Source organism: Callionymus lyra, chromosome 15 (genome assembly GCF_982586985.1).
Source record: "Callionymus lyra chromosome 15, fCalLyr1.hap1.1, whole genome shotgun sequence".
In the NCBI taxonomy this organism is placed as follows: Eukaryota; Metazoa; Chordata; class Actinopteri; order Syngnathiformes; family Callionymidae; genus Callionymus; species Callionymus lyra.
Window position 1 is genome coordinate 6,807,209 of NC_141832.1, and position 17,500 is coordinate 6,824,708.

Here is a 17,500-nt window from a genome sequence, read left to right on the forward strand (position 1 = left end):
ACCACTGCAACACTGACCACTGCGGCACTGAACAATGACCACTGCAACACTGACCACTGCGGCACTGACCACTGCAACACTGTTCACTGCAGCACTGAACAATGACCACTGCAGTAGTGACCACTGCAACACTGTCCACTGCAGCACTGAACAATGACCACTGCAGTAGTGACCACTGCAACACTGACCACTGCAGCACTGATCACTGACCACTGCAGCACTGACCACTGCAACACTGACCACTGCAGCACTGATCAATGGCCACTGCAGCACTGACCACTGCAGCACTGATCAATGACCACTGCAGCACTGACCACTGCAGCACTGACCACTGCAGCACTGAACACTGCAGCACTGACCACTGCAACACTGCAGCACTGACCACTGCAGCACTGACCACTGACCACTGCAGCACTGAACACTGCAGCACTGACCACTGCAGCACTGACCACTGAGACTCACGTTGAGCATGGAGGCGTCTCGTCTGAACTCCATCAGGTCCTCGTTCAGTTTGCTCTGGTTCTCGTCGAGCACGTCTGGACAACACAGACGGTCAATTAAATCCAACTTTATCGATCACCAGACGACGAACGACTTCTCACCGAACTTCAGCTCCAGGTTCTTCTCCAGCTGGTCCAGTTTCTCAGAGAGCTTCCCCAGCATGGAGCGCAGGAAGGCGATGTCCTGGTCCTTCTGCGCCAGAGTGAGCTGCATCTCGTGGAACCTGCCCAGGTCACCATGGTTACGCTGGGAACTGTGGCTCACCTGCTGGACTCACCTGTCGTCGGTCTGCTGCAGGAACTCCTTCAGACCCTCGAACTTACAAACCTCCAGGTGAGTCTCGTACGTGTCCTGGTTGCCTATGAAGGTGCACCTGGACGGCCGGAGATCAGGTGAGACGAGGCGTGTGGCGTGTGAATGTGGGCGTGACTCACCCGTATTTGGAGTGTGGACACTTGATGTGCTCGCACTCCTTCAGGTGAGCCTCCAGGTTCATGGTCAGCAGAGGCGGGCACAGGGGGTTGTTGGGGCAGCGGACGGGTCGGTAGTCACAGCTGGACTCGTGCTCTCTGCAGGGTCAAGGACAAGGTACAGGTGAGGGACAGGTGAGGCTCAGGTAAGGGACAGGTGAGAGACAGGTGAGAGAACAGGTGAGAGACAGGTGAGGGACAGTTGAGAGACAGGTGAGAGGACAGGTAAGAGACAGGTAAGAGACAGGTGAGAGAACAGGTGAGAGACAGGTGAGAGACAGGTGAGGGACAGTTGAGAGACAGGTAAGAGACAGTTGAGAGAACAGGTGAGGGACAGTTGAGAGACAGGTGAGAGACAGGTGAGGGACAGTTGAGAGACAGGTGAGAGGACAGGTAAGAGACAGGTAAGAGACAGGTGAGGGACAGTTGAGAGACAGGTGAGGGACAGTTGAGAGACAGGTAAGAGACAGGTGAGAGAACAGGTGAGGGACAGTTGAGAGACAGGTGAGGGACAGGTAAGAGACAGGTGAGAGAACAGGTAAGGGACAGGTGAGGGACAGGTAAGAGACAGGTGAGAGACAGGTGAGGCTCAGGTGAGAGAACAGTTAAGGGACAGGTGAGGGACAGGTGAGGCTCAGGTGAGAGACAGGTGAGAGACAGGTGAGGCTCAGGTGAGAGACAGGTGAGAGACAGGTAAGGGACAAGTGAGGGTCAGGTCAGAGACAGGTGAGAGACAGGTAAGGGACAGGTGAGGCTCAGGTGAGAGACAGGTAAGGGACAGGTAAGAGACAGGTGAAAGACAGGTGAGAGACAGGAGAGGGACAGGTAAGGGACAGGTGAGGGACAGGTGAGGGACAGGTGAGGGACAGGTGAGGGACAGGTGATCTCACTTGCGAGCCGAGAGCTTGATGGTGAAGGGGCAGCCGAGCGGGTCGACCTCGAAGGCTCCAGGCTTCCCAGCGATGGTGGAGTTGGACGCGGCTGAGGCGGCGCAGGCCGTGGCTCTGCAGCCGTACTTGCAGTGGATGAAGAGTTCGCCGATCTGCTCGGCCACCGCGATGTTGTTGACCACCACGGTGAGTTTGGCCGCGTCCACCGGGCACTTGTCTGTGAGGAGAATCGCTCAAAACTTTATCGACAGACGGATCATGACAGCCGAACACAGAGCAACACGATCTCTCCTGAACATGATGAGTTCACGGAGAGGGAGTGAGACACTCACCTGAGGTCAAGGCGCATCGTCTGCAGAACGTGTGCTGAGGAGAGAGAGAGATGATCAGGACGACAGCAGGAAGTGAGAATGGATAACAGGAAGTGAACTCACCCCACAGGTGGTGATGACCGGGTCCTTGAACACGCTGCAGCACAGTTGGCAGCAGAGCTTCACTGAAGGCTGCTCAGCAAACACCTGAGGCTCCTGCACACACCAGTGTGTTGTTAGCATGTTGTTAGCTTCTTGTTAGCATTTCAATAGCAGCTCAGTGTGTTGATAGCACGTCAAAAGCATGTTGTTAGCATGTTGTTGCAGGCTGAAAGCATATCGTTTGCATGTTGTTAACATGTTCTTAGCTTGTTGTTAGCATGTTCTTAGCTTGTTGTTAGCATTTAAATAGCATGTTCTTAGCTTGTTCTTAGCATGTTCTTAGCTTGTTGTTAGCATGTCAATAGCATGTTCTTAGCTTGTTGTTAGCGTGTCAATAGCATGTTCTTAGCTTGTTATTAGCATGTCAAAAGCATGTTCTTAGCTTATTGTTAGCATGTCAAAAGCATGTTCTTAGCATGTTCTTAGCTTGTTAGCATGCTGTTAGCATGTCAATAGCATGTTCTTAGCTTGTTGTTAGCATGTTCTTAGCATGTTCTTCGCTTGTTGTTAGCATGTCAATAGCATGTTCTTAGCATGTTCTTAGCTTGTTGTTAGCATGTCAAAAGCACGTCGTTGCATGCTGAAAGCGTACTGTTAGCATGTTGATAGTAAGTAAGTAAGTAAGTAATTTGTATTTATATAGAGCTTTTCCAGACCAGGGTCACAAAGCGCTTAAACAATCAAAACAATACTCAAAAAAGTATATACTTTAAAGGTCAAAATAACACAGAGACAAACACAAGAGTCTCAGAGAATCAAGGAAAAGCCTGAACAACTAAAAGTGTCTTAAGATGTTTCTTAAGAGTCAGTAGACTCCATGATAGCAGGTCATTAGCATGTTGTTAAGTGCTTTAAGGGTCTTGTTAGCTTGTTGTGTGTTGTCGGCCTGTTGTTTGTCGCGGTGGCAAACGCTGGACTCGCACCGTGTCTTCCTCCTCCTCGTGCAGCGAGAAGGTGGAGCGCAGAGACATGTTGGACTCGGAGTGCAGGGACCGGATGGAGATGGCGGAGTCGGACCTGCGAGGTGTTCCGATGGGAGGCTGAGGAGCAGAGACGGGAGTTAGTTTCCTCCTCACCAACGTGGGCTAAAGCGTTACCATTCCCTCGTCGTCGTCGCGGGGGGAGTAGGTCAGCGTGCTGGAGGACGAGGGCGTGCGGCGGTGCTGCTTGTAGTTGCTGGAACCTTCTGCTAAAGACCAGGGTCAGTGTGTTTAGCGGGAGGAAATCAGAGTTCGCCTCACCTTTAGCTCCACCAGCCACAGCGGAGAAGGTCGGCCCGAACGAGGCGTCCATCCTGCTCTGTGTGGAGACGGAAGGAGGTTAGACGTGGTCCCGCCTCGGAGCAGGAGCGCGACCTCTCACCCCGATGCCGGAGTCCAGCGTGGTGGTGGAGGAGGGGCTGCCCGGGGTGGCCAGCGCTCCGGTGGAGTATCTGTTGTAGCGACAAGACTTGCTGCTGCTCATCACCCGAGACACGCGTCCAGGCAGCTACGCCTGCGAGGGTGAAGGTGCGAAGACGTCCATGAGCGGCGAGAAGATGATTCAGCGTCAGAAGATTGAAGACTTTAAATATGTTGGACCTAATGTTGTTTATTTGTTAATCATTGAATTCTATACATTAAATTATATTTCTATACATACATTTCTAGATTTAAGTTTATTTTTATTGAACCAATTTTAATCCAAAACCTTGTCAATTTGAAAATAATAATATTAAATGTTGTTAAATAAAAAAAATATTGACTTTAGAAAATGTATTTCTTTCATTATTGAAAAAAGGATATCAAACTGTTTTTCAATATATAAATCATTGAATACAATTATTTTAAAAATTAAAACATCATTAAAAGTTTAAACTGTCATTCATCAATATTCTGATGTCACTGATAAACTTCCATATTATCACTGACATGTTTTATGGATAAAAAACATTTTTGTTTTAAATCCATCTTTCGTTACATCCGATGTTCACGTCATCGACCGCTAGGAGCCGCTGTTGCTTCGCCTGAGTGACGTCAGATGAGCAGGTGTCGTGATTGAGCAGGTGAACCATCGACACCAGAACACTCCAGTGAGTGAGTGAGTGAGTGAGCGAGTGAGTGAGTGAGCATTAGCATCATGCTATCATTAGCATCAATCTAGCATTAGCATCAAGTTCACATTAGCATCAAGCTCACATTAGCATCAAGCTAGCACTAGCATCAAGCTAACATCAAAATCAAGCTAACATTATCATCAAGCTAGCATTATCATCACGCTAACATTAGCATCAAGCTAACAGTCACTCTGTTAAATGTGCGTCAAATATTGATAAACGTCTTCAGGTCAAGATTCAACCTTTTTCTATCACTGACTTTGAATAAAAACCGTTTTATTCGCAACATTGAAGCGACTCTAGGTTATAATGTTTTATTGTTTATTTCTACTGTTCGGTTTCTAGTCTCAGGCGTTTTGACGCTTGAATTCGACCAAACTGGAGTGAATTCACTGACTAACTATGAACGACTAAAAGTTACGATAACTGAGGCGGAGCTTATTTCTGGCAGAGATCCAGATCAGCTGGGAACTGTTTGTTACCTGAGCAGGTTCTTTTAGGGGTAAACATTCAACGAAGCAATAGTACGAGAATACATTTAAAACCTGAGGGAAAAGGTTTTTCCAGAGTAAAAAAAACACACTTTTCTAGTCGACCTTCAGTCATTTTGTGGGTGTTAGTGCAGCACGATAATAGAAAAATGTGCGATATTCATTATTGGTATCTTGAAGTGCGATATCAATATTATTGCGATATTTTTTTCTTTCACCTAAAAATATATATTTCACTTTCATTTATTCCCACGCTTCAGTGTCGACATGATGGTAGAAAAATATCACTTAAAACGCTCAGTTTCGCGGAACTTGCATCAGTTTCCCGCCAAACTGAGCGACATCAGAGAGGAGCCGCCGGCGCGTCGTGATATCACCAAATCAATAATAAATCCACCTCCTTGTACACGCACACATAACACTTTATAAATGACGCTAGCAACTTAGCTCGTTAGCATACGGTGAAGACGCACACATAACACTTTATAAATGACGCTAGCAACTTAGCTCGTTAGCATACGGTGAAGACGCACACATAACACTTTATAAATGACGCTAGCAACTTAGCTCGTTAGCATACGGTGAAGACGCACACATAACACTTTATAAATGACGCTAGCAACTTAGCTTGTTAGCATACGGTGAAGACGCACACATAACACTTTATAAATGACGCTAGCAACTTAGCTCGTTAGCATACGGTGAAGACGCAAACATAACACTTTATAAATGACGCTAGCAACTTAGATCGTTAGCATACGGTGAAGACGCACACATAACACTTTATAAATGACGCTAGCAGCTTAGCTCGTTAGCATACGGTGAAGACAGACAGGTTTGTTTAGAAGTTCACGATCTTCTAAGAAAACAACTGAGACGAGATGAAAAGTTCTTACGATATGTTGCTTTAACAAAGGAGGTTGAAAGAGACGAGTGACTGGATCACTAGTGTTTGACTAGATCATAAGTTAGTATTACTTCCGTGGATATACTGAGCCAAGACGCGTCGTCATAGCAACCGAGCCTAGCACAGTTCACAGACGGACGGAGACGTAAACAACAACGAGACATAGCAGTACAAATTGACAACTTTACAGAACGTGACACTGATTGGTCGAAGTGAGCATTTAAGAAATGTTTGATTTAAACAATAAAAAATTATAAATTATCGTTCGTGTTTTTGTTTTCCAGATGTATATCGCACGTGACGATATCGCGATATCAATATTTTTTTGATATATGGTGCAGCCATGGTGGGTTTCATTGTTTATATTTGACATGACGGATGTAATTATATTATAATGGATCCATTAGTCACAGATTACTGTGACTCAAGTCAATGACTCGAATGATAAAGTTTCAACTTTTAGGCTTCTCTTGTGAAACCATCACTAGCTTCTCATTGGTTTAAGGTTCGAACTTCACAGATAAAACTGTAACTAAACGTCACAAACTACTGACCAGTCGTCGTGAAGCCGATCTAGAGGTTTGTCGAGTCTGACCGTGCTTTTATTTTGAAGTACTGCAGACAGGAAGCAGAGGCCTAGTTCATCAGTTAACTTGTTGGAGAATAAAGTTCATTGAACAATAAGCTTCTGTCATTAGAAATGAGCTGCTTGGCAGGAGGCTGCGCTCTCGGAGTGCTTTTCTACTGAATAACTCTGGACCTGAACTTCTGAACTAAGAATGAAGTCACACTTCACTTTAAACATGTTTTCTGAAGACGTAGAGCTGGGCAGATGTAACGGCACAACAGCGCTAATGGCTACATAGTGTCAGTAGGTAGTTGAGGCTTCACTTGTTGTAATGTTTGAGTCAAACAGTTATTTTAACTCAGACAAAAAAGGGAGGAAATCCGAGACAAAAGGCGGTGGACGCCAGTGACCCCCGGACAACGTTGTCTTGAGTGTAGGACACACAGACACACAATAAGTGTGTAACAACACAACGTTTGTGTGTTTTCTCGCGGCGTGAAGACGAGACAGGAAGCTGGAAAGGGGGCGGAGCAGAGCTGGAGGTTGACAGTTGGTAATAACGCGTTAATATCGATCATGACGGTATAAAACCGCAGGTAAACACGAGGTTCGGACGCACTCGTGTCGCGCACGAACATCACGACGCGCACGAACTAGCTCGACTTGTTAGCTAAGTTAGCTTATGTTAGCAACCGCGGCTCAGCGGGATCCGGTGACGACACGAGCGCGCGCGGCGGACCGTGTGTCGTCTAAGAGTTCGGTTCGGTTCGGATCCTCACCATTTGTGTCGCAGCGAAGCCTCCAAGTCTGCGGATAAATTCCTAAAAACCGTCCCCCTCCTTGTTTCTCCTCACGCTCCTCGACAACTCAAATGCCGCAAGGCATTGTGGGGCGTGTAGTTTGACTCCTCCGCGGTCCGTCGTGGACGCCACGCTGTGAGACTACATTACCCACAACCCCCCTGGGTAAATTGCCTCTGTCAGTGAATTCCGCAAATCAAGCCCGTGAAGCAAAACACGCTCAGACTCTCGTTATTGGTGGAGAAGAATCCGAAGCATCACGCGATGGATGCGCCGCAGTTTACGGGAAGATTACGATCAACTCCTGTCGATAAATGAAGATCATGACACGTGTAGTAACACAAGTGTGCGAGGAATTTAAAGATCAATCTCAGGTTAAGATGATGAACTTAAACCAATGTTTAGTTTCTCAATCTGGAATCTTATCATCAGGATGAGACGCGGAGTAGAACTACAAGTAGTTTGTACATATTCTGAGGTTCGCAGGTTTCATGATATTATTACTTTGTTTCATGATATTATTAATTTGTTTCATGATAGTATTAATGATATTATTACTTTTTTTCACGATATTATTACTTTTTTTCATGATATTATTACTTTGTTTCATGATATTATTACTTTGTTTCATGATAGTATTAATGCTATTATTATCTTGTTTCATGTTATTATTACTTTGTTTCATGGTATTATTACTTGGTTCATGATATTATTACTTTGTTTCATGGTATTATTACTTTGTTCATGATATTATTACTTTGTTTCATGATATTATTACTTTGTTTCATGATAGTATTAATGCTATTATTACCTTGTTTCATGTTATTATTACTTTGTTTCATGGTATTATTACTTGGTTCATGATATTATTACTTTGTTTCATGATATTATTACTTGGTTCATGATATTATTACTTTGTTTCATGATATTATTACTTTGTTTCATGGTATTATTACTCTGTTTTATGGTATTATTACTTTGTTTCATGATATTATTACTTTGTTTCATGATATTATTACTTTGTTTCATGATATTATTACTTTATTTCATGGTATTATTACTCTTTTTCATGATATAATTACTTTCTTTTATGGTATTATTACTTTGTTTCATGGTATTATTACTCTGTTTTATGGTATTATTACTTTATTACTTTGTTTCATGATATAATTACTTTGCTTCATGGTATTATTACTCTTTTTCATGATATTATTACTTTGTTTCATGGTATTATTACTTTGTTTCATGGTATTATTACTTTGTTTCATGATATTATTACTTTGTTTCATGGTATTATTACTTTGTTTCATGGTATTATTACTCTTTTTTATGATATTATTACTTTGTTTCACGATAGTATTACTTTGTTTCATGGTATTATTACTCTTTTTTATGATATTATTACTTAGTTTCATGATAGTATTACTTTGTTTGTTCAAAACTCTGCAGCGAGAATTCTGACCCGCTCTAGTAGAAGAACTCACATTTCTCCGATCCTTAAAACTCTTCACTGGCTTCCAGTTTCTTTCAGGATCAACTTTAAAATTCTGGTTCTTACTTTCAGATCTATTCATGGTCAGGCTCCTCCTTACATCAGTGATCTGATCCAGCCTTACACCCCAGCTCGGGCTCTGAGGTCTGTGGATCAGAATCTACTTATGGTTCTACGCACACGGTTCAGGACCAGAGGAGAGAAATCCTTCCAGACTGTTGCTCCCAAGCTTTGGAAGGATCTTCCTCTCTTTGCTCTTGATGATCTACTGACTCCTTTAAGAAACATCTTAAGATGTTTTTATTTGTTCAGGCTTTTCCTTGATTTTCTGGAACTCCTGTTGTGTTATCAGTTTTATCTTGAAATTTAAAGTATATACTTTTTTGAGTGTTGTTTTGATTGTTAAAGCGCTTTGTGACCCTGGTCTAGAAAAGCGCTATATAAATAAATATTACTTACTTACTTACTTACTATGAGTGTATATTGTGGAGCAACACAAAGTTGTACTTCAGGGAAGAAGAAGTGAAAGTAGAAAGTATTATTATTTCATTGCTCTGGCAGAAGTCACAGTGTTTACTCTAAATGAATTTAAAAATCTTAAAAGGTCATCGCAAAATATTAATGTCAACAGATAAAGACAAAATAACACAATAAAAGATGTGAATATTAACTTAAAATGGTAATTATTATCATCATTTTTAACAACATAATATTATCATCATTAATTCTTATTAAAATTCTTATTTTAACAACTAAATATTGTCGTTTCTTGAAAAACCTGTTTTGCTTTCATGTATTTTTAAACATTTTATTTCTTAAAGTTTTGAATATGTGTGTGTGTGTGTGTGTGTGTGTGTCGATACGATGTCTGTCATGCTCGTCGTTATAAATAAAGATTTAACTCAGATGTTCTGACGCTTTAATTCGTCACCAAGAAGCAGATTAGATTCAATCTCTGGTCTTTTATTTACACAAATACACAAGGTATGTACAACAATGAAGTGAAGGATCAGCAAATACACTTCTATTGAATCACAGCGAAGAGTGAATCTTCTCCAGAACCTCCAGAACGTTTGCTCGGAGGTTCCGACATCTTTGGTCTAAAGCGCGTTCGTCTCGAGACTCCAGTTACAAATCATCCGATTCAAACATTTCATCGTCAAACTATGTTTCACATGCTACACATGGGACAGGAAGTGATGTCGCAACAGGAAGTGACACAACAGAAGCTTGAAGAACGACAACCATGTTGTTCCCGTTTGTATCGACGTGTCACGAGTTACTTCAAATCCTTCGTTCCAAGTTTCTACTGAAGTTTATCAGCGTCGTCTGAATATAGAAGGAATATTTAATCTTTAATTTACATTAAATGTTTTATTTAGAGTTTATTCATATTCCATCAATGACATCATCACTTTAAATTCAATATAAATGTTGCTATAATAGAGTCTCCAGACCAAACCAACAGAGCTCAGAGCTAGTTTGATCAGTAACTCTGAGCTCTGTTGGTTTAGTCTGGAGACTCTATTATAGCAACATTTATATTGAATTAAAAACACAACATATTGAATTTAGAAAACGTATTTTTGTAATTATTGTCATTAAAATATCAAACCAGTAAAAAAAAAAACGTTTTCAATGTTTTGAATTGAATGTTCAATAAAAATCATAAAAACGTTTGAAATGTTGGTTCAATATCGAGACGACTCTGATCCACATGTTTCCTTCGCTCGTGACCGGCAGGATGTGACGTCATCACGCAGGAAGTAGCGGCGGCGCGTCAGCGGCCGTGCATCCCGAACAGCAGGAAGCTGAAGAACACGGTGACGCCCACCAGGGAGATGGTCGCCGGCGCCGTGAAGAACTGCCGGTAGTTGATCCTGAAGTACCAGACCACGGCCAGGACCACCACGAACACGGGCACCAGCAGGCTGCTGGTGCTGACCGCTGCGGCCTGGACCCCGCCGGGGACGCTCCCCCCCGACCGGGGCCCCTCGTCCGGGCGGTCCAGCAGCGCCTGGGAGACGTGGCAGTGGATCACGCTGTTGTGGGTGATGTTCAGGGAGCCCAGAGTTCTGGACGGGTCGTGCAGCAGCTGACCCTGGTAGATGAGCTTCACCCGACGCTCGCGCCCCGAGAAGCAGCGGCTGAGGAGACATGAGGAGACATGAGGAGACATGAGGAGACATGGACGCATGAGGAGACATGGACACATGAGGAGACACGTGAGGAGACATGGACACATGAGACATGGACGCATGAGGAGACATGGACACATGAGACATGGACGCATGAGGAGACATGAGGAGACATGGACACATGAGGAGACATGGACACATGAGGAGACATGAGGAGACATGGACACATGAGGACACACGAGGAGACATGGACACATGAGACATGGACGCATGAGGAGACATGAGGAGACATGGACACATGAGGAGACATGAGGAGACATGGACACATGAGGAGACATGGACATATGAGGACACATGAGGAGACATGAGGAGACATGGACACACGAGGAGACATGGACATATGAGGACACATGAGGAGACATGGACACATGAGACATGAGGAGACATGGACACACGAGGAGACATGAGGACACATGAGGACACATGGACACATGAGGACACATGAGGAGACATGGACACGTGAGGAGACATGAGGAGACATGGACACATGAGGACACATGAGGAGACATGGACACATGAGGACACACGAGGAGACATGGACACATGGGGAGACATGGACATATGAGGACACATGAGGAGACATGGACACATGAGACATGAGGAGACATGGACACACAAGGAGACATGAGGACACATGAGGAGACATGGACACACAAGGAGACATGAGGAGACATGGACACATGAGGAGACATGAGGAGACATGGACATATGAGGACACATGAGGACACATGAGGAGACATGGACACATGAGACATGAGACATGGACACACGAGGAGACATGAGGACATATGAGGACACATGAGGACACATGAGACATGAGGAGACATGGACACACGAGGAGACATGAGGAGACATGGACACATGAGGAGACATGAGGAGACATGGACACGTGAGGAGACATGAGGAGACATGGACACATGAGGACACATGAGGAGACATGGGGACACATGAGGAGACATGGGGACACATGAGGAGACATGGACACATGGACACATGAGGAGACATGGACACACGAGGAGACATGGACATATGAGGACACATGAGGAGACATGGACACATGAGACATGAGGAGACATGGACACACGAGGAGACATGAGGACACATGAGGACACATGGACACATGAGGACACATGAGGAGACATGGACACGTGAGGAGACATGAGGAGACATGGACACATGAGGACACATGAGGAGACATGGACACATGAGGACACACGAGGAGACATGGACACATGAGGAGACATGGACATATGAGGACACATGAGGAGACATGGACACATGAGACATGAGGAGACATGGACACACGAGGAGACATGAGGACACATGAGGAGACATGGACACACAAGGAGACATGAGGAGACATGGACACATGAGGAGACATGAGGAGACATGGACATATGAGGACACATGAGGACACATGAGGAGACATGGACACATGAGACATGGACACACGAGGAGACATGAGGACATATGAGGACACATGAGGACACATGAGACATGAGGAGACATGGACACACGAGGAGACATGAGGAGACATGGACACGTGAGGAGACATGAGGAGACATGGACACATGAGGACACATGAGGAGACATGGGGACACATGAGGAGACATGGGGACACATGAGGAGACATGGACACATGGACACATGAGGAGACATGGACATATGAGGACACATGAGGAGACATGGACACATGAGACATGAGGAGACATGGACACACGAGGAGACATGGACATATGAGGACACATGAGGAGACATGGACACATGAGACATGAGGAGACATGGACACACGAGGAGACATGAGGACACATGAGGAGACATGGACACATGAGGAGACATGGGGACACATGAGGAGACATGGACACATGAGGAGACATGGACACATGAGGAGACATGGACATATGAGGACACATGAGGAGACATGGACACATGAGACATGAGGAGACATGGACACACGAGGAGACATGGACATATGAGGACACATGAGGAGACATGGACACATGAGACATGAGGAGACATGGACACACGAGGAGACATGAGGACACATGAGGACACATGGACACATGAGGACACATGAGGAGACATGGACACGTGAGGAGACATGAGGAGACATGGACACATGAGGACACATGAGGAGACATGGACACATGAGGAGACATGGACACATGAGGAGACATGGACATATGAGGACACATGAGGAGACATGGACACATGAGACATGAGGAGACATGGACACACGAGGAGACATGAGGACACATGAGGAGACATGGACACACAAGGAGACATGAGGAGACATGGACACATGAGGAGACATGGACACATGAGGAGACATGAGGAGACATGAGGACACATGAAGAGACATGGACACATGAGGAGACATGGACACATGAGGACACATGAGGAGACATGGACACATGAGGAGACATGAGGACACATGAGGAGACATGAGGAGACTTGAGGACACATGAGGAGACATGGACACACGAGGAGACATGGACACACGAGGAGACATGAGGAGACATGAGGACACATGAGGAGACATGGACACATGAGGACACATGAGGAGTCATGGGGAGACATGAGGAGACATGGACACATGAGGAGACATGAGGAGACATGGACACATGAGACATGGACACACGAGGAGACATGGACATATGAGGACACATGAGGAGACATGGACACATGAGACATGAGGAGACATGAGGACACATGAGGACACATGGACACATGGACACATGAGGACACATGGACACACGAGGAGACATGAGGAGACATGAGGAGACATGGACACATGAGGACACATGGACACATGAGGAGACATGGACACACGAGGAGACATGAGGAGACATGGACACATGAGGAGACATGAGGACACATGAGGAGACATGAGGAGACTTGAGGACACATGAGGAGACATGGACACACGAGGAGACATGGACACACGAGGAGACATGAGGAGACATGAGGACACATGAGGAGACATGGACACATGAGGACACATGAGGAGTCATGGGGAGACATGAGGAGACATGGACACATGAGGAGACATGAGGAGACATGGACACATGAGACATGGACACACGAGGAGACATGGACATATGAGGACACATGAGGAGACATGGACACATGAGACATGAGGAGACATGAGGACACATGAGGACACATGGACACATGAGGACACATGAGGACACATGAGGACACATGGACACACGAGGAGACATGAGGAGACATGAGGAGACATGGACACATGAGGACACATGGACACATGAGGAGACATGGACACACGAGGAGACATGAGGAGACATGGACACATGAGGAGACATGAGGAGACATGGACACATGAGGAGACATGGACACATGGACACATGAGGAGACATGAGGAGTCATGGGGAGACATGAGGAGACATGGACACATGAGGAGACATGAGGAGACATGGACATATGAGGACACATGAGGACACATGGACACATGAGACATGAGGACACATGAGACATGAGGAGACATGGACACACGAGGAGACATGAGGAGACATGGACACATGAGGACACATGAGGAGACATGGACACACGAGGAGTCATGGACATATGAGGACACATGAGGAGACATGGACACATGAGACATGAGGAGACATGAGGAGACATGGACACACGAGGAGACATGAGGAGACATGGACACATGAGGACACATGAGGAGACATGGACACATGAGACATGGACACACGAGGAGACATGGACATATGAGGACACATGAGGAGACATGGACACATGAGCACATGAGGACACATGAGGAGACATGGACACATGAGGACACATGAGACATGAGGAGACATAGACACATGAGGACACATGAGGAGACATGGACACATGGACACATGAGGACACATGGACACATGAGGAGACATGGACACATGAGGAGACATGGACACATGAGGACACATGAGGAGACATGGACACATGAGGAGACATGGACACATGAGGACACATGAGGAGACATGGACACATGGACACATGAGGACACATGGACACATGAGGAGACATGGACACATGAGGAGACATGGACACATGAGGACACATGAGGAGACATGGACACACGAGGAGACATGAGGACACATGAGGAGACATGGACATATGAGGACACATGAGGAGACATGAGGAGACATGAGGAGACATGAGGAGACATGGACACATGAGGAGACATGAGGAGACATGGACACATGGACACATGAGGAGACATGGACACATGAGGACACATGAGACATGAGGAGACATAGACACATGAGGACACATGAGGAGACATGGACACATGGACACATGAGGACACATGGACACATGGACACATGAGGAGACATGGACACATGAGGAGACATGGACACATGAGGACACATGAGGAGACATGGACACATGAGGAGACATGGACACATGAGGACACATGAGGAGACATGGACACATGGACACATGAGGACACATGGACACATGAGGAGACATGGACACATGAGGAGACATGGACACATGAGGACACATGAGGAGACATGGACACACGAGGAGACATGAGGACACATGAGGAGACATGGACATATGAGGACACATGAGGAGACATGAGGAGACATCGACACATGAGGAGACATGAGGAGACATGAGGAGACATGGACACATGAGGAGACATGAGGAGACATGGACACATGAGGACACATGAGGAGACATGGACACATGAGACATGGACGCATGAGGACACATGAGGAGACATGGACACATGAGGAGACATGAGGAGACATGGACACATGAGGAGACATGGACACATGAGGATACATGAGGAGACATGGACACATGAGGAGACATGAGGAGACATGGACACATGGACACATGAGGACACATGAGGAGACATGAGGAGACATGGACACATGAGACATGGACGCATGAGGACACATGAGGAGACATGGACACATGAGGACACATGAGGAGACATGGACACATGAGGACACATGAGGAGACATGGACACATGAGGAGACATGAGGAGACATGGACACATGAGGAGACATGAGGAGACATGGACACATGAGGACACATGAGGAGACATGAGGAGAGATGGACACATGAGACATGGACACATGAGGAGACATGAGGAGACATGAGGAGACATGGACACATGAGGAGACATGAGGAGACATGAGGAGACATGGACACATGAGGAGACATGAGGAGACATGGACACATGAGGACACATGAGACATAGACACATGAGGACACATGAGGAGACATGGACACATGGACACATGAGGACACATGGACACATGAGGAGACATGGACACATGAGGAGACATGGACACATGAGGAGACATGGACACACGAGGAGACATGAGGACACATAAGGAGACATGGACACATGAGGAGACATGGACACATGAGGACACATGAGGAGACATGGACACACGAGGAGACATGAGGAGACATGGACACATGAGGAGACATGAGGAGACATGGACACATGAGGACACATGAGGAGACATGGACACATGAGAGATGGACGCATGAGGACACATGAGGAGACATGGACACATGAGGAGACATGAGGAGACATGGACACATGAGGAGACATGGACACATGAGGATACATGAGGACACATGAGGAGACATGGACACATGAGGAGACATGAGGAGACATGGACACATGGACACATGAGGACACATGAGGAGACATGGACACATGAGACATGGACGCATGAGGACACATGAGGACACATGAGGACACATGAGGAGACATGGACACATGAGGACACATGAGGAGACATGGACACATGAGGAGACATGAGGAGACATCGACGCATGAGGAGACGGACGGACAGAAGCTCCAGACATCTTTGGCGTCCCTCAGAGATCGACTTTAGGCCCATTTCAGATGATCAGGATCGCCAACGATGACATGACTTTGATCGACAAGCGTGCGTTGATACAACGATACAAGGACATATAGGAAGCCAGGGAGGTCATTGACCTTTGACCCAGAGACAACACAAGTGTTTTGTGTGTGTGTTTGAAGTGTGCGTTTGATGTGTACCGCAGTAAAAACACTTGCGTATCAACAAACCTTCTCAGCGACTCCACCGTGTCCTGCGGCCGAACCTCCGCCGTCTCCTCGGTGTCGTTCAGGAACTTGAGGCGGACGGACATGGACGTGTTGTTCGCCGCCTCGCCGGACGCCGGCGCGGCGTTCTTCGGACTCTTCTCGGACGCCTCCTCCTCCAGCAGCCTCTCCGTCCGAACCTGTTTGCTCTGGATGTCCAGCAGCAGATCTGCGTCGTCCGCCGTCGCCTCGCCGTCCGGATCCGCGTCGTCCGGCTTCTCCTCCGGCGAGGGCGAGGGCGCCTGCTGCTCGGGGGCGTCGGCGCGCTGCGAGGTGTGCGTCCCCGCATCCATGACGGCGCTCAGGAAGTGCTCGCCGCGGTCGGCCACGTGCGTGGAGAGCCACGCCAGCAGGAGCGCCAGCGCCACCAGCAGCACGCCGCCCGCCGCCGCCGCCTCGCTCTCCACCAACATGGTCAGTGCAGACACCGCCATCGTCTGTCACCTGCGGGAGCGGCAGGTACGTCAGCTCGAGATGTTCATTGTCATGCGTT

General features: G+C 46.5%; 2 protein-coding genes across 4 annotated transcripts in view; both read right to left on the reverse strand.

The window, feature by feature from the left end:
- The window catches only part of traf7 (TNF receptor-associated factor 7), an 11,926-nt gene extending 4,655 nt beyond the window's left edge, over nt 1–7,271 (reverse strand). The window contains exons 1-12 of one of the 2 annotated variants that reach the window (XM_087809896.1): nt 7,175–7,271; nt 3,697–3,828; nt 3,576–3,633; nt 3,432–3,520; nt 3,258–3,374; nt 2,296–2,388; nt 2,194–2,227; nt 1,862–2,078; nt 936–1,070; nt 779–874; nt 603–724; nt 463–536 (exon numbers count right to left, since the gene is read on the reverse strand). In XM_087809896.1, the coding sequence (XP_087666022.1) occupies nt 463–536; nt 603–724; nt 779–874; nt 936–1,070; nt 1,862–2,078; nt 2,194–2,227; nt 2,296–2,388; nt 3,258–3,374; nt 3,432–3,520; nt 3,576–3,633; nt 3,697–3,798 (1,137 nt within the window). In that variant the 5' untranslated portion in view covers nt 3,799–3,828; nt 7,175–7,271. Of the gene's footprint in view, nt 1–462; nt 537–602; nt 725–778; nt 875–935; nt 1,071–1,861; nt 2,079–2,193; nt 2,228–2,295; nt 2,389–3,257; nt 3,375–3,431; nt 3,524–3,575; nt 3,634–3,696; nt 3,829–7,174 lie in introns of both variants that reach the window. The other variant, XM_087809895.1, reaches the window with a different exon arrangement.
- Nucleotides 7,272–9,634: 2,363 nt separating this feature from the next.
- tmub2 (transmembrane and ubiquitin-like domain containing 2) overlaps nt 9,635–17,500 on the reverse strand; it is an 11,272-nt gene continuing 3,406 nt past the window's right edge. The window contains exons 2-3 of one of the 2 annotated variants that reach the window (XM_087809897.1): nt 16,972–17,451; nt 9,635–10,834 (exon numbers count right to left, since the gene is read on the reverse strand). In XM_087809897.1, the coding sequence (XP_087666023.1) occupies nt 10,468–10,834; nt 16,972–17,441 (837 nt within the window). In that variant the 5' untranslated portion in view covers nt 17,442–17,451 and the 3' untranslated portion in view covers nt 9,635–10,467. Of the gene's footprint in view, nt 10,835–16,971 lie in introns of both variants that reach the window. The other variant, XM_087809898.1, reaches the window with a different exon arrangement.